Consider the following 18725-nt stretch of genomic DNA (forward strand, 5'->3'; position numbering starts at 1 on the left):
CAAACCAATTACTTGTTAGTAATTCTGTTACAAGGTTTGGTGCAGGAAGAAGTTAAAGCATTGGGTATTGGCTTAATAATTATAATTTTGTTCATTTAATAATTACTGATAGCAATTATTAATTTAATACTGATAGCAATTAATAATAAAATCAAGATTTGCAAATTACTTTCTATAGATTATCTCATTTGATCCTCATAATAACCCTGCAAGATAAATAGAGAAAATATTCCTATTTTATAGATGAGGAAACTTAGGCTTAGGGAGTTTAACTGACCTCCCCACAGCCATATGAAGTTGGACCGAGGTCTCTCTTGACTGCAGGTCTGGTGCTACCATACCACAATATTTTATAAGTGACCAATATTACCAAGATATACCCATCCCCAAGAACCTCAGAGAAGCAAGGTTGCATTTAGGTGGGGCTTCTTACCTAGGTAGTATCTACATAGTTTGGAATTTCATACATAATCATCATAATCATTGTATTTGGGTGGGGTTTCTTACCCAGGTAATAGCTATATAGCTTAGAATTTCATACATAATCATCATAATCAATCACCATTTTTGTCTTCATTTGAGAATAGATTGGTTTTTCTAAACACATGTTTTATGTGTCTATATGTATATGTAAATATACATATATATGTATATATATATATATATACATATATATATATTTGGCATAATGGATAGAGTGCTGGACATGGAGTTAGGGATATCTGGGTTTAAATCCCACTTCTCTGAGCCTCAGTTCCATCAATGGTAAAATAGTGACAATCCTACCTGTGGTACCTATCTTATAGATTGTTGTAAGGATCAAATGAGATTGTCTGGGTATGGTTCTCTGAAAATCATATAGTTCCACATAAATGTCAATTCTAATAGTTAAGTTTTTGTACTAGGAAAATGTTTTAAAAGATAAAAATAATTATAGGAATTAGCCTATTAAACTTTCTATAAGTGTCTGAGAACACACATAGCTCAATTGGTATGTCTATGATTTCTAGGGAGATTTTCAAATAAAACAATCTCTCATCTACTGGAACTTCAGAGCAAATCTATGAATGGAGAGCCACGTGACTTCAGACACCATTCTGGTAACCTTACTATAGATTATATCAATGAACTGAAGCATGAACTCAGCAGGGAAGACTGACCTTCATCCACAAGCTTTAGTCTGCTCTTGTCTTTTCCTCGGTCATCTTTCAATATCACTTCGTAAAAACCAGCATCTTTCTTGGAAAACTAGAGGAAATGGGAAGGAAGAAAAAATACCCAACATCCCAATGAATAATAGTTTTGGTCAGGTTGAGAGAAGCTTTAAAAAGAAAAATTGGGTTTGAATTTTTAAGGCCCCATGACTTAATGTAAATCTGACATAAACGTAAGTTAAACAAGAAATTTCTTATCTGAGGGATGGAGGACAATTTCACAGAAGACCCTTCCCGTTATAATTTATCTAACCAGCAATCTTGGTTTGTCATCTTTGAGATACTTTAAATGATTTAAACAGTGAAGTCTGAGGCCCTTAGCTTGTACAATTTCATTATTAAAACCAAATTTCAAGACATTCAGAAGCATTGCTTTTTAAGCAGGATATACATTGAAAAATGTTTTTATAGTTTGATTTGCAGTATAGGGGGAAATGAGCTATCTTGAAGTTCAAATAAGGAAATCATAGAATCAACTGTCTTAACATGCCTCTCCCTCAATTTTGTCATGTATTCATAGAGTACAAAAACCGTGTTCCCTGCACTAGCCACTCTTCTTTTCCCCATCTTGACCCCTTGCTGAACCAATTCAATTCTACAATGTCCTCCTTTCTTGAATCCCAAACCCTCTAATCATTTTGGTGATTCCACCCTCCCAAACCTTGAATCATTCCCACCATTCCCCAACTTCATTCCTACTCACATGCTTCTGAAAGAAGGTGAGAAAAAAAAATCATGCAACCATTCTGGATCCACTGAATTCACTACAAATTTATGTTACCAACTTCAACTAGGCCCTCACTGATGCTAGGCAATTCTTCTATATCTGCCTCATTAACTTAGAAGTTGGTACACCAGGAATTCTTTTTAATTTCTCTACAAAACTCCTCTGGCTTCTCCTCCCTCCACTTTCTCAGTGGAGAACCTTGCCTTATATTTTGCAGAAATATTGAGTCTGTTTGCTATGAGCTCTTTCTTCTCCCCTTATTACCTCTTATCACTTGGATGCCTTCTGCCACTATGTCCTCCTTCACCCCTGTCTCTCATGATGAGATAGCATTACTCCTTACCAAGTATAATTCCCCTTAGGCAATCCTATTCCTTACCATCTCTCCCAACATATTGCCACCTCTATCATCCCTGCTTTAACACTTATTTCCAGTCTTTCCTTGTCTACTGACTGGTTCCCTACTGCCTACAAACATGCCTATGTCTCCCTTGTTCTGAAAAAACTATCATTTGCTCCTTCAGTCCCTACCATTGTTCTACATCTCTTCTCTGCTTTGGGGCTAAATTCCTTGAAAAGGTCACCTAGGTTAGGTGTCTCCACTGTCACTCCTTTCACTCCCTTCCTAACCCCTTATAATCTGGCTTCTGATCTTATTGGATCTAAATTGCTCTCTCCTTAAATACCAACAGTCTCTTAGTTGCCAAACCAATGGATCTTTTCTCCTCAACTTCTCTTCAGCTTTTGACACTGTTGATCACCCTTTCCTCCTCTATACTCTATTCGCTCTAGGTTTTTAGAACACCACTCTTTCCTGGCTCTCCTCCTCCCTATATGCTCCTTCTCAGTCTTCTTTGCTATATTCTCATTCAGATCATTCTCTGTAACTTTAGGCATCCCATAGGGCTCTGTCCTGGGTCCTCTTCTCTTCTCTCTCTATATGACTTCACTTAGTGATTTCATTGGCTTCCGTGGATTTAATTACCATCTCTGTGCTGATGATTCTCAAATATACCCTTCCTACCCCAATCTCTCTACTCATCTCCAATCACCAACTGCCTTTCAGATACCTCAAACTGGATGTCCAGTAGACATCTTAAACACATCATGTCTAAAATAGAACTTGTTATCTTTCCCCCTAAACCCTCTCCTCTTTTTATTTTCCCTATTATTGTAGAGGGCACAGTCCTTCCTGCCAGTTCCTCAGGTCCACAACCTAGGTATCATCCTGGATTCCGTACTATCTTTCACCCCATCACATCCTATTGATTGCTAAGGCCTGTTGATTTCCCTTTGCTACATCTTTTGCATATGCCCCCTTCTCTTCTTTGACACTGCCATCAGTCTACTTCAGGCCCTCAGCACTTCACATCTTGATTATTGTAATGGAATAATCCTGGAATAGTAACTTGCTGGTGGGTCTTCTTATTCAAGCCTCTCCCCATGTACATTGATGAATAAGTAAGACACATATAGAGTGAATACAAAGTAATTCCAGAGAGGTGGGGAGATCACTGCCAACCAAGCATCAGGAAAGGCTTTATGGAGGAGACAGAATATGAGCTGAGTATTGAAGGGAACTAACAAGTCTAATCCGTCTTCTACATGATAACCCTTCAAGCTCTTCATGTTTCCCATCTTCTCTTAACCAGGCTAAATATCTCCAGTTGCTTCCATTACTCCTTACATTAGATGACCTTGAGGTCTTCTTTTGACTTACTGGTTGACCTCTGTTGAGTGTTCTCCAGTTTATTCACGTCCATTAGACTGTAAACTCCTTGAGGTCAGGAACTGTCTTTTGCCTCTTTTTATATCTACCACACAGTGCCTGGCACATAAAAGGTATTTAATAAATGTTCATTGATTGATTAATTAATTGTTAAAACATAGTACTCAGAACTGAACACAATAGTCCAGATGTGGTCTGAGTACAGGCAGAGTACAGTGGGACTATGACCCCCCTAGTCCCTCTTAATTCAGCCTAAGATCTTTTTAGCTTATTTTGCTGCTGTGTCACACTGTTGACTCACACTGAGCTTGCATTTCCTTTAAACACTAATTCCTTATCAGAGTAACTGCTGTCTAGTCATCCCCCCTCTCCCCTACCCCGTTTAGCTTTGTGATGGAGAAGAGAGTCTATTCTTTTTTTATTTTTTATACCCCCTCCCCCACTGCAAGATGGCGTGCATTCTGAATACCCCTTCCCATAATCTGCCCTCCCTTCTATCACCCCCCCCTTCTCTTGTCCCCTTCCCCTTCTACTTTCCTGTGGAGCAGGATAGATTTCTATACCCCATTGCCTGTATATCTTATTTCCCAGTTGCATGTAGAAACAAATTTTAACATTTGTTTTTAAAACTTTGGGTTCCAAATTCTCTCCCTTCGTCCCTCCCCACCCACCTTCATGTTACACATGTGTAGTCATGCAAAACACTTCCATAGTAGTCATGTTGTGAAAAACTAACTATATTTCCCTTCATCCTATCCCACTCCGCATTTATCCTATTCTCTCTTTTGACCCTGTCCCTCCTTAGAAGTGTTTGCTTCTGATTACCCCTTCCCCCAATTTGCCCTCCCTTCTATCATTCCCCCCCTTCCTGCCCCACAGCCTATTCTAAGGGAACTGATATTTTCTTAAAAAGCATTTTTAGGGGAGAGCTAGGTGGAGCAGTGGACAGAGCACCAGCCCTGGAGTCAGGAGGACCTGAGTTCAAATCCAGCCTCAGACACACAACACTTACTAGCCATGTGACCCTGGGCAAGTCACTTAACCCCATTGCCTAGCCAAAAAAAACAAGCCCATATTTAACAGGTTAAGTTGTATATTTGTAAGAATTACCTACCTCTGTTATAAGCAGAGTACATATACCATCCTTAAAGTCATGCTTTTCATCCACTGTTATCTCCCTCTCATCTTTGTACCACACGATATGTGTTTCCTTCTTAATATTGGCCACCTAGCAAAGATGACAAAAGATAAGAGTAGTCAATGTTGGAGGAGTTATGGAAAGACAGGCATACTAATGCATTGTTGGTAGAGCTGCAAATTCTGCAAAACAGTTTGGAATTATGCAAATAAAGTGGCTAACAAATCCACACTTTTTTTACCTAGAGATTCTACTGCTAAGTATATACTCCCAAAGATATCACCGACAAAAAGAAAAGCCTCAGTCAACAAAATAGTGTTAATTAATAGTATTTGTAGATTTGAATTCTACTATTTATGGTGCAAAATACTATTTATGTATGTCATAGTCGCTATTCAGAACTAACCTGTGCTCCTCCCTCCTCCTTAGCACAAAATTCTGCACATAGTAGCTGTTAAATGAATATTTGGTGGAACATGTTTAGTTACTATCTCTAATTTATCTGCACACTCATTTATTTTTATAGGATGATAGGCAATGTTATTTATTTTTTTTGCAATAGGTTAGCCATTGTACCTACCTACCAAAGCAACAATACTCAGCAGCCTAATTGCAAAACTGTTCACTATTTGTGTGCAGGCACATCAGCTCAGCTGTTCCAGAGCCATCCCTCCTGTCCCAGTGGCATGACTGGCAGACAGTCAGAGGTGTAGAAGGTCATCATTATGTAAGCTGACCACAACTGACATGTTTAACTGCAAATTGTAGCACAGACAATTCCAGAATAGTCCTACAGCTAAGCCTGTAGATACAGCCTAAAACAAAGATAATACAAGACCCCCAGAGACTGAAAATGAATGAACCCACAGGTATAACTAAAGTAGGGGAAAATAACTAGTGTTTTTTCTCTTGGCAGCTTTATGTGATTTTATTTGAAGCATTTCACATTACTTAAGAGCTTAAATGTCATTCAACAGTTTATACATATACATAGATATACATACATCTTTGTATATGTATAAACTGTTGAATGACTTAAACATGTATATTCCATCACATTGGGTTCAACTTGAAGAGACGAATGCATTGATCTAATTTTTCATTTTCTGTCTGTCTTTATGTTTGATTCCTCTGCACTGTGTTTAAAAATTCAGATGTTTCTTACCTTGCATTTCAACAGCACATTGCATTCACCAGTCACTTCCCAGCTGAGATATTCAGCAAAATGAGGACCTGTAAAAATGATATTGGCCATGACCATATTCATCACAAGAGTAAAATTAAGTTTCATTTTCTTCACAAGGTGACAATATTGAATTAGATTTTGAAATGTTATATTTCTTCATTTAAAAATATTCCAAGTAGATATTTTTTTCAAATGTATATGCTGGACTGTAATATTTATTTAACATCACTTGAAAAAAAATGGTTTGTATTTTAAATCATTCTAGAAAAATCTATGTCCATATCTACTTAGAATTCAAAGAGATGGTACTTCTTTTCCTACTCTCTACTTTTACCTTGTTTCCTGATCCATTCTTGCCTCTGGAATTCAGCTTCTTTCTGAAGTTTTTTATAGACTAGGAACAAAATACAAAGAAGGCTATGAGATAAAACTGAGCACACAAGATGTGGCGATTGCAGTTACAGATACTTGACGTTCCCACCTTTCATTGTCTAATGCAAATATTCCATTCTAAAGATTTGTATTTTCCATGCTTACTTACATTGGCTGGATTAGCACTATCTAGATACAATTATTATTAATGTATTTCATATATGCCACAGTTTGCATTGATATCAACATGGCCTCCCCTATGCCCTATCATTGTTTTTAAGTGACACTGGGTTCTCAGAGCCTAAACTTGGGCAGTTCCAATCAGTGTGGAAAGACTTCCATGTACTATTTGTTGACCTGAGTACATTCAAGAAGCTCAATACTAGCAGGATAGCTGTCAAGTGATGAATTTTTCTGGCTCCTGCAACATATGAGACTTTGTACTCCTGCGTGGAATAGCCATGATCAACATGTGTCCGTGTCAGTGGAATTCCATGTTCTTTGAAGGACTGAAGCATATCACGGAATCACAGAATTCAAGTGTTAGAAGAGACGTTAGTAGCTATCCAATCCCACCCTTAAGAGACCCCCTCATAACACATGTGACAAATGGTTGTACAGCCTCTGCCTGAAGACTTTCAAGAAGGGGAGAACTTACAACCTCATGAGGCAGATATATCACTATGTAGAGAATTTTAAATTCTCTCAATTTAGCTTGTTTACAATAAATACCAATTAAAATATGGTGGAAATGTCAAGTTTTAGTTGGAAAACACTCGCACTCTTTTACCAAGGGAGGTTGTATAACAATGTCCTCTGGCAATTCTAGGAATAGGCTACTATGTTTATTGTGATAATTTAAGTGCATTTTTGCCTAGAGGAAGAAATATGGATTTAATGACCTCTTTAGAGTCCTGTCTGCCTTGTATTCCTATGGAAAGCATGAGTGTACACTCATATAGTGAATATGGAAAGCCGAGAAATCATTACTCTTACTTTTTTTTAAATAAATTTTTACTGCTATGTTTTGCTTTTACCTTGCCTAAATTTCTTCTTGTATTCCTCTCTCTCCCCTGTCCCAGACAGCCATTTCTTAGAACAAAGAATTCCATTCCCATTACTTCTAATAACATGTGGCTGGTTGCCTTTGTATTGTGGGATATTTTTGAGGAGAAAAGTAGGAAAACCTGAGGGCAAATTAAGACAAAGTGAAATTCTTACCATCCCCAATGAGAACGACAGTGGACTGGTTGGTTGCTTTCCCATCTTGGATCTGGAACGTATATGTTCCCTCATCCTCATCCTGAAGCTTCTCCATAATCATTTCAACTATTCCTGTGTTTCGGTCCATGTGCATCTTGTATTTCTTCAGCATGTATTGAAAAGCAGAGATGAAAAGAAGAATATGTTTAGCAGGGTCAATATAACTAAAGAAAATGATAATACTAAAATGAAAAAAAAAAGCTTGATTGAAATAGAGTAGTGATTTTAGTGAGATTTCTTTATAATTTTTTTTTCAGGTAATACTCTTCTAAGCATAAACCTAGGAAAATGGAATAGATTGTGGGGAATATAATAAACTTTCACTAATTCAGATGAATTGGTTAGAAAAGGCCAAACTGAATTAATAAAATGTCTGAATTTCAGAAATACAGCTTTATTACTTTCAAGCACATGCAGTCACAGGAATGAGGGGATAACAGGGTGTACTCAGTCCTTAACAGATAAGCATTATTTGTACTTAGCATATCATGTATACATTATAGCACATAGTGTCAAGGTTTGGTTGTATGATAGTTTCTGGACTTTGATCAGGTTATTGAAGGTCATTTTCTCAGCATAATTTTCTCAGTGATAGTCCTTGAAAATAGTTTGGTCTCTTAGATACTCATTAGTCTGTCAGATTTTTACATTATTGATTTGCTTAGGAAAGCTTTTTATTAAAAAAAATAGCACAAAGGTAAAATCTGGCCTATTTCCTGTCCAAATCATCATGAATTCCAAATCCGAAGGTCTGAAGAGGGAAGGCCAAGTGAGAAACAGTTTGTAGGAAGAACTAAGGAAGGCCTTTGGCACATTGGGTCAATCGTTTATGGAGAATTTATGAAAGAACACAGATAAGACTCACATAGGATGAGAAGGTACAGAGAGATGACTATCTGTACTGAGAAAGGGGGAACACCCATGTTGGTGAGAAATGGAGTCACTGAAGTAGATTCTTCATTATTTTTATGAGCCTTTATCATATCATGAAACTTTCTTCCACTGGGATTTTTTTTAAAGGAAATTATATATTAAATGAGGTGATGAGTTACTTTAATGATATTCCCTTGTGCAATCACATTCAAATGAACATATTCATAAATTTGAGATTGGCTTACAGCTAATTTCCACTAAACAAACCTAATTAGCATAAAATGTTAAATGCATGTGCAACATGTTAATTTTCTTTTTTTTATTTGAAGCAGTATAAGTCATGCGTGTATTCTTTGCTATACCCCTTCTTCATCTCTCTATCATCTTTATCCTCTTAAAAAAATCTTATCATTGCCACCATCTAGTCACTAGTGAGGTATATTGCCCACAAGTTGTCATGCTTGATGGCATCATCACATACTTATCCCCAGGGTGGTAGTTGGGTTGGAAAGGGTTGCTAGCAATAGTGGAAACTGGCCCTTCTTCCCTACTCTTTCTAAATCTGTTGGACTAGGGATGTGTGGTAGTAGACAGAAGTAGCTAACAGGGTAGTGGAGTTAGGCTAGGAGAACAAAACATGAATCCCCAACCCTTCCTCAGTCTCCCAAGTTTGCTCTGGTCTCAGTATGGATGATAACTGGGGTCACAAGAATGATAATTTTTAGAGGACAACACCTATATTCACCATTGTAATAGCTAATGGTAAAGAAAATGTGCCATAACTCCATTGTCATAAAATGATATTTTTCTGATGCGTGAAAGTCTGGGGAATTAGTTTTTCATAATTTGCAAAAGTCTCTATTCAATATTAAAAACTACTCATTTTAATTCATGTAATGATCCAGGTTCCCATAAGGCTTTCCCAGAAACAGGTCTTTTCTTTTCAATAGGGAAATTGTATTTTCCCAGCTCTTCCCTGTGTACATAACCTGAAATGTCCTCCCTCCATGATTTTGTAATAATTAATCCAGGTTACAATCAAACACCCTTCCCCACCACTTTCTGCTCTAATGACATCAAAAGAGACTAAAAAAAGAATGATACCTACCGGCCCATCAAAGATTTCCTTGTCATTAAATATGTAATTGGCCTTGGCATTGCCTGAGAGCTTTTCAGCCTGCATCCAGAACCGAACTTCCCCCTTCTCCATAATTTCTACAGCCAGCTCAGATTTAAGTGGGACGACTACAGAAGGAAAAAAATGACAATGGTAATAGTGATGACAACAAATTGAATTCATATAGTTTTTCTTCCAGTTGTTCCTTTCACAAAACACTACATCTCTTGATTCCACTGGCTATCCCCACGTCTGGAATGCTCTCACTCTCCATGACTCTCTTCAAGTCCTAGCCAACAACTCACCAGCCACAGGAAGCCTTTGTGGGTCCCCCTTAAAGCTAGTGCCTTCCCTCGGCGGATTATCTCCAGCTTATTTTGTCTGTGGCTTGTTTTCACAGAGTTCTTTGAATATTGTCTTCCATTAGAATGTGAACTCCTTGAGGGCAGGGACTGTGTTTTGTGATTTTTTTTTTGTATCCCCAGTGCTTTAATGTAGTGTGGGGCACATAGTTCAATTCAGTTGTTTTTCAGTTGCTCAGTTCTTCATGACCTCACATGGGATATTCTTGACAAAGATGCTGGAGTAGTTTGCCATTTCCTTCTCCAGCTCATTTTACAGATGAGGATACTGAGACAAACAGGTTTAAGTCACTTGCCCAAGGTCACACAGCTAATAAGTGTCTGAGGCCAGATTTGAACTCAGGAAGATGAGTCTTCCTGCCTCTAGGTCTGGTACTCTATCCACTGAGCCACTAGCTGTCCTGGCACAGAGTAGGCAATTATTAAATGTTTATTGACTATAAACTGTTGACAGCAAGTAGATAATGTTAAATGAAATGAAATTAGCTGGAATTTTTTTACTTCTTCATAGGTATGCATAAAATCTGAAGCAGCAGCTTGTGCCAAAAAAAAAAAAAAATTAAAAAACCAAGCCGGGGGGGTAGAAAACTTAGGTTCTAGTTTCAGTTCTGCCACTAAGTAACTATGTGATCTTGAGCAAGTCCTTTGACTTTACTGGGCTTAAACTTTCTTATCTCCAGTCTGAATGCAGATCGAAGCATACCATTTTTACCCTTCTTTTGTTTGTTTTTTCTTTCTCTTGGTTTTTGACTTTTGTTCTGATTCTTCTTTCACACCATGACTAATGTGGAATTACGTTTAATATGATTGTATATGTATAACCTATATCAGATTGCTTGACGTCTTGGGGAGTGGGGAAAGCAAGAAGGGAAGGGAAAAAAAGTTTGGAACTCAAAATCTTATAAAAGCACATGCTGAAAACTATCTTTACATGTAATTTCAAAAGGATAAAATATTATAAATTCTTTTCTCATCTCCAAAATTTTGGGGTTGAAATAGTTGCTCTCCTTTCCTGATCTAAATTTGTGATCCTCTGAGTTTAAAATTATACAGTTCTCTATTATTGTCTTTGCTTAAGGCTATGCTAGGAAAATACTGTTATTTCATGATTCTTTGAAAGAAGGTAAATTCTGCTCCCAGCTGTGCTTCTGATTCTAACGATTTTGCCACCATTTTGTTTTTGTTGTTCAGTTGTCTACAGTCATGTCCTACTCTTCCTGACCCCATTTGGGGTTTTCTTGGCAAAGGTACTGGAGTGGTTTGCCATTTCCTTCTCTAGCTCATTTTAAAGATGAGGAAACTGAGGTAAACAGATTAAGTGACTTACCCAGAGTCACACAGCTATTAAGTGTCTGAGGCCAGATTTGAACTCATGAAGATGAGTCTTCCAGACTCTAGGTCCTGCACTCTATCCACTGCACCCCCTAGCTGCCCCTTTTGTCGCTATTACCCAGCTGCTTTTTCAACCTGGAACATCCCTGACAGCCTGGGGCCTTCACACCCTGCAGTATCCTTTCACCCTGACAGCCCCCTTCTCATGTTAGTGAATTACTTTTTGGACTTTCATTTTGGAGAGTGGTCCAGACTTTCATTCCTCTCCCAGCAGAGCTTCTGACTCTAAGTATTTTGCCACCAGGCACCTATCCAGATATTCCTTATTACTACACACACACACACACACACACACACACACACACACACACATGTCATCTTCCCTAATTAGAATGTAAGGTCCTGGAGGGCAGGGAATATTTTTCTTCTTGCTTGTATTTGTATTTCCAGTGCTTAGGACAGGGCCTGGCACATACTAAACACTTAATAAATGCTGTGACAGCCTCAATTTCCATTAACAAGCTAAATTGTAGTGGCACATAGACTTTTTCTCCATGATCTTTTGTTTATATAAGGAAACAATTTTTTTCTTGAGCTGTATCTATGTACTTTACAGAAGAATTGTTCAACTGCTCTAGTGGAGAGAATCTCTACAGTGGGAGTTCCTGACATCAGTAAAATCAAGGGTTTATATTGAACTAAAAATCCAAAAATCTACACATATCATCTTTGATTTGCAACTGGGCTGGTTGACCGCTTCAGTTTCAGAGTGAAAGTTAAAGTGATCCCAGCTGGAGGAAAGATAACTTCAGGAGCTGTGATTGTAGGGTGAGGTCTCCTTGCTGTGTCACTGACAGATTCTCTCTGTTCCTTTGGTAGCTTATGGTATAAGACAAATGCGTGATTGTGGGAGAAGGGGAGGAAGGGAGGAAGAGGTGTATATGTGGCGGTGGTGGAGTTAGTGGTCAGGAAGACCACTTTGTAGAATTGCAGAGACTCCAGAGAAGTAAGGCTCCATAAGTCATAATGCTCACTCTAGGAAGTATACACAATTTCTCTTTTCCAGATACCCGAGTTCTATCATTACTAGGACAGTAGAGGTTGATGGGAAACACTATCATCTAGCAGCTATTGGGTGGGCAGCTAGGTGGCACAGTGGATAGAGTGCTGGGTCTGGAGTCAGGAAGACTCATCTTCCTGAGTTCTAATCAGGCTTCAGATATTTATTGGCTGTGTGATCCTGGACAAATCACTTAACCCTGTTTGCCTCAGTTTCCTCATCTGTAAAATAAGCTAGAGAAGGAAATGGCAAACCATTCCAGTATCTTTGCCAAGGAAACTCTGAATGGAGCCATGAAGAGTTATACACAACTGAAAATACTGAACAACAAGCATGGATTCATAGGATCATTGGGTTGTAGATTTATAGCTGTCAAATGTCACCTAGTTCAATCCCTTCATTTTACAGATGAATCACCTGAAGTCCAGATAGGTGAACTGATTTGCCCAAGATTACCCAGTCTGCAAGTGGTGGAGTCCAGATTTGAACTCTGATTCTAAATCCAGCATCTTTTCCACTGGGGTTACAATTTGTCTAATTTTATCCTTACAGGTTTGTTTTTTCCAGCTTGCTCTCAGCCCTACTTTTTCTAGCAACTCAGGCAGATTCTAATTTGGTCCACCACCACATCTGTTTGGCGACTGGCCAATGAGAGGGCATCAGTGTCTACAACTGCTCTATAGTTAGGCACTGACCACCAGTTCCACTTTCTGGGCTCCAGAATTCTTGTAAATGACACTGCTTTTACTTTCACTTCAGTGTTCTCAGCTTAAGGAGGAAGCACAAGCCTAAACTGAAAATAACATATTTTCCTAGGCTTTTCTACACATCTACATTCCCCAAGGATTGGTTTAGAGACTTCTGAATTGATTTAAAAATTTTTAGACTGAAGAATTTATTGAATAATTTCTTATCTTAGTGTAATGGAATGCTAGGCTTCATTAAACTCCAGGAGAAATGAAAACAACATCTAGCATTTAGATAATGCTTTAAGGTTTACAGAGTGTTTTACAAATATTATTTCATTTGATTCTCACATCAACCCTGGGAGGTAGATGCTATTATTATCCTCACTTTACAGATGAGGAAAGTGAGGCAAATAGTAGTCTAGTAACTTGTCCAGGGTCAAAAAGCTAATAAGTGTCTGAGGCAATACTCAAACTTAGACCTTCCTGATTCCAGACTCAGCATCTATCCACTGTGCCATCTATCTGCCATTTAACAACTAACCAAGTCTTTCTTTTTTTTTTTTTGCCAGGCAGTGGGGTGCAGTGACTTGCCCAGGGTCACACAGCCAATAACCAAATCTTTCAAAATAATTTAGTTACCACAAGTCAGCATTTGCAAGAGGAAGCAGATACAAACCAGGTGTGTCACTTATTCACTACCATCAGGTCTCTTGAAATACAAATGTATTAACCTAATTTCCATGCTCTAAGATTATTAAAGAAAGACTGTTATCCTAATATTAGAAACTAAAAAAAAAGCTTTCAAGCTTTTATGTAACAGAGGTTACTTTAAAAAGGGTTATCAAATAGTTTCCTTTGGATTGAGGAATTGGGGTTTGTCCTCCACAGATTTTTGGAGGGCCAGACCTGTGATTTCATTCTTATAGGGAGCTACAGATGAGGGCACTTCATTTACTATTGCAAATGGATGCATCCCTTGCAGCTTATATTCTTAGAGAGATGCATTAACTCTCCCTAGACTTAAAGATTAAAAATCATGATATTTAGTCCCCTGACCTATACAGTTTTCAAGTTCATTTCTTTGCCTACCCAAAACAACATATAAAAAGTAAAAAGTCACTTGAGCTCACTGCCTATTTTCTTAGAATCATAGGCCTCTTATCCATTCCTCCACAAAAAATAAAAACAAAAACCAAAACCTTGAGACCTCAAAATGACTTATTCCTTGATCAATTCTATTTTTAGTACCAATAATTGTAGTTGTGCTACCAAGTTCATCAGATGTATTTACAGATCCCTGACTCAGGACTGACTCTCTATTTGCTATGCCTTCGTTTTTGTTTTGTTTTTTTTTCTTTTCCATTGTAATAGTCAAATGTAAATGACATCACTATTCAGGAACTCAATCAGTGTTTATTGACTGATCATTTGGTTGACTGGTTGCTGCCCCCTCTGTTTCTACAAATAATTGAAAGTTCACTATCGCTATTTCTAGGGTTCTACTTCATTATTAACAAATTTAAGGTCTATTAGGATGGCTCATCCTCACTTGATTTAGTGTGAGATGGAAACCAAAGTACAAATTAACCATCTCCATGCATTTTCAGCCTTCCGACAAGGCTGCAGACTCCTGGGAATGAAAGAATGGGCTGGTAATAGCTATAGGGCTTTCTGACAGCTTTTCTCTCCCTAACAAGGGGAAGATTTGGATTCCTTTTCTTAAATTTACTCAGTATTTTTTTTAAACTAACAAACAATAGTGTGCTAATTCCTGTCAGGTCTTTATAAGGTATGTATGACCAATTATTATAAATCCTGCTTTGTAGACAAGGACACTCCGATGAAGAGAGGTCAGACGAGTTGCTTGATCCACCCTTGTTCATAGCGCTTTTCCTCTGTTGATTATCTCCATTGTATCCTGTAGATAGCTTTTCAATACCCAGTTTCTTTGAATGCTTTCTCCCCCATTAGACTGTGAGCTCCTCAAAAATGGGAACTGTCTTTTGCCTTTTTTTTGTATCCCGAACATAAGAGGTACTTAATAAATGCTTGTTTACTTGACTTAACCCAAGGTCACACAAGGAGTCAGTGGCAGAGGCCCAGTAAATAGTCTGACCCAATACTTTGAACTTCATTTGCAAACAAAAGGCAACTCTAAAACACTACTTTTTTTCTTTCAAATTTTACCTATGAAAAAACAGATAAGAAATTATTTTTCCAGTGGTTCATGGGAGGAGAATCAGAATTTCCTAAGTCTTGCTCATATTTTCTCACTATATAGTCATCTCACTGACATTAACGAAGCAGACAAATTGGAGTTCTTTAAGACTAGGCAGAGAGCTGGCCTTTAAAACGGGCAGCTATGATTTTAACATATGGAATTTAAAGAAACCTCTGAGTTATGCAAGGATCACATCTTTATAACAATATTGCATTAGTTCCTATTTTAGTGCTTTAAACACAGGCTGTGCGGGGGGGGGGGGGGGGACCTTTCCGCAGGTTTTTACTGTCTTAGCTAATGAATGTTAATGGCAAAAGATGCTTTCAGGTCAATGTAACTTCAGAGTCTCCTCACAGGCTTACACACTCCTAGCACTTAGCTGGGGCATCTCATCTTTCATGTAAGAGGGTTACTAGAGGAGAGTGCTAGAAAGCCCTAAAGGGGCTAGGTTATCTAGCAGATGAACCAACTGAATCTCTGCCCCTTTCCTTGACCAGTTCACCTTAATCAACTTTCCTTATCAGTAAGCTAGCAAAGACTAGTTTGAGCATCTGAAGTGATAAAACTCTTTCCCTGGGTTTGAATTTAGTACCACGGTCAGACTACTCAAAAAGAATTCAATTTGTTGTTTTGGCTCTGGCCTGTGATTTCATCAGCATGGGGAAATCCCAGCATGGAAACTTTCTCCTCTGATGAAACTTAGCAGTTCTATCTGTAAGCTATAGTTTGAAGAATTACCTGGGGCACTTAGGGTATAAGAAAATGATCATCTTCACATAGCTAGTTTGTGTTTCAGGTGGACTTGAAGGCAGGTCTTTCTTAAATTTATTTACTTTGTATACAGGGGAACAAGCCTTTATTAGGTGCTTAATAAAGATATGTGCCAGACACTGTGCTAAGTGCTTTATAATTACTATCTTACTTGATCCTCACAAAAACCCTGGGACGTTGATGCTATTATTATCCTCATTTTAGAGTTGAGGAAACTGAGGCAGAAAGCAGTTAAATGATTTGTCCAGGATCATAGACTAGTAAGTAGTTGAGTTAAATTTGAACCTAGGATCTACCTGAGTTCAGGCCTGGTGATCTATCCACTGGGCAACCTACCTGCTTGGCACACAGTAGGTATTGAATAAATGCTTACAGACCTACTGATTGCAGACTTCAAGGCCAGCCCTTTCACCATGACCTCATGCTGCCTCTCCATGGAAACATAAGAATGAATATATCTCAAGAAAGTATCAGAGACAGGACATCAAAATACTGAGATAAAAAAATTCATTCCATAATCTAGATCTTACAGTTCCATCAAAAAGAGCCACTTGGGTACTATGTAGACTAAAGGAAACTTTTACTACATCAACATCCTCAGTACATTTGGAGAACTAATTATGATAGTATCATATAAAAAAATGATAGCTTCATCTGATTTTGTAATTTACTAGGAAGTGCTACTAGAAAGACACAGGTTACTGCCAGAATGTGTGTTCCATCATGGTTCCTAAATTATCCATTTCTATCAGTGTCATCAATGTTACTAGCTCACCACACAGTGTGGTGACCATTTTTCTGATACTCACTTGGGAATTTGTGTTCTTGGCTGAGGGCGAGTAAACGTTTCATCTCTGGGAAAAGAAAGAAAAAAGAACTGTTAGTATTTAATAACAATATGAGTTAAAAGGTGTTTCACATACATTATCATAGAGCAAATTCTACTATATTCATTTTACAAATGATAGAATTTAGGTTTCAGAAAAGTTGCTTGTCCAGTCACACACAAAACAGCAGATATTGCTTAGGCCCAAGTGTACTGATTTTCCTTCCAGCATTCTTTTGTCTACATGAAATGTCTAATCTGGTCTTTCACATAATATAAAAATGGCAAATAATTATTAGAAACCATAGGATCTAGAACTGGAACAGACATTAGGGATCATTTAATCCAGGGGTATGCTGGTAAATGTTTAACAACCAGCTCTATGAAAAAAAATTATACTCACAACACACTTTTAAGCTCAATCTTCATTACTAACATTTATCCATCACTTTCTTAAGTCAAGACAATCAACAAAACAATAACTCAAGTTCTGTAGTGTCTGCCAATTTCTGAGGTACAAAGGATCATACCGAAAATTTAATAATCAGTTTTCTTACGCCAGTAGGAACAGTTTCCATCATGCCCCTGAATCCAACCCTGTCAATTTGCAATAAGACTCATAGAGCTTACATAACTTGCCAAGGTCACACATGGGTAGTAAATGGTAAAATTTCTTGAACTTCAAATCCAGCACTCTTTTCACTGTCTCATTTTTCCAGACATCAGTGGACTGACTTAAACTTACCCTCTTCGTCTATTAAATAGCTTGCAGCAATTCCGTCAGTGTCTGTGACATCACAGGAGTAAATTCCCAAGTCATCTATTCCAAGGTCTTTAAAAGTAGCTTTAGTCCTTGAAAATAAAATATTTGAATGGGAAAGGAAGTCATAAAAGCAGATCTTGAAAAATTAAGTACATTATATTTTCTAATTTTTAAAAAAGCCATAAATGTAAAATGTCATTGGGAATGTACACACACTTGGGGAAAAACATTTATAGTCAAATTAACTTTTTTTGGAAGATATATTGGGCTTTTTTCAAGTACTTTTAGATTTTATGATTGAAAAATATATTGCTGACCAGAGTGTATCATTTTGGCATCTCCCAACAAAAGGCCATGGGATACATATTTTAAAACTTGGATTTAGTTTTATTATTTTAAAAATCTAATTATATAATATTCATGGCCTCAAAGAATGTCAAAAGGTAGGCAAAATATAAAAAGCAAAATGGGAGATCATAGAATTTTAGACATGGAAAGGATCTTGGTGACTATCTTATTCAATCCACTCATTTTAAAGATTAAGAATTGAGGCCCAGAGAGTTTATGACTCGCTCAAGGTCACATAAAGAGTTATTGGGAGATTCAAGACCAATTATTCTACTATATTATGCTCTCCCTGATAGAGGATGGGGAAAATAGTCCCTTTCTGTCTCCTGAAATATTTATCTGCACCGAACTTTTTTATACTCAACATCCTTGGCATTAATGGGAGTCCTTAGAACCTCTTATTTAATAATAGCTGCCATTTATATAGCATTTTACAGTTGACAAGGTACCTTCTTCGCAATAATCTTGTGCAGTATTATTACCCTCATTTTACAGATAAGATAATGAAGTTTCAAAGAAATTAAGTGACTTATACATAGTACCACAGTTATTAAGTGGCAGTCGGGATTAGACTCCCAAGGCCACTGTTCTTTCAACACCAGTCAAAATTCTTCTGCTATCACTAATGAAAAAAAAATGTATATGGAAATACTTTGCAACACAAAAGCGAGCTATTTTTGTCATCAGCATCTTTCAGCATTTATTTTGGCTTTGAGCTCTTATGTTTTGAAACT

At 37.6% G+C, this 18725-nt stretch overlaps 1 protein-coding gene across 1 annotated transcript in view; it reads right to left on the bottom strand.

Moving 5' to 3' along the window:
• Nucleotides 1-18725, bottom strand: part of MYOM1 (myomesin 1) — a 172269-nt gene that overhangs the window by 15189 nt on the left and 138355 nt on the right. The window contains 8 exon segments of the mRNA XM_078153487.1: nucleotides 1161-1248; nucleotides 4785-4898; nucleotides 5974-6041; nucleotides 6329-6388; nucleotides 7588-7732; nucleotides 9611-9747; nucleotides 16864-16908; nucleotides 17626-17732. Coding sequence (XP_078009613.1) covers nucleotides 1161-1248; nucleotides 4785-4898; nucleotides 5974-6041; nucleotides 6329-6388; nucleotides 7588-7732; nucleotides 9611-9747; nucleotides 16864-16908; nucleotides 17626-17732 — 764 coding nt within the window.

This window comes from Phascolarctos cinereus, unplaced genomic scaffold, assembly GCF_003287225.1.
Source record: "Phascolarctos cinereus isolate Bilbo 61053 unplaced genomic scaffold, phaCin_HiC Scaffold_4;HRSCAF=312, whole genome shotgun sequence".
Classification (NCBI taxonomy): Eukaryota; Metazoa; Chordata; class Mammalia; order Diprotodontia; family Phascolarctidae; genus Phascolarctos; species Phascolarctos cinereus.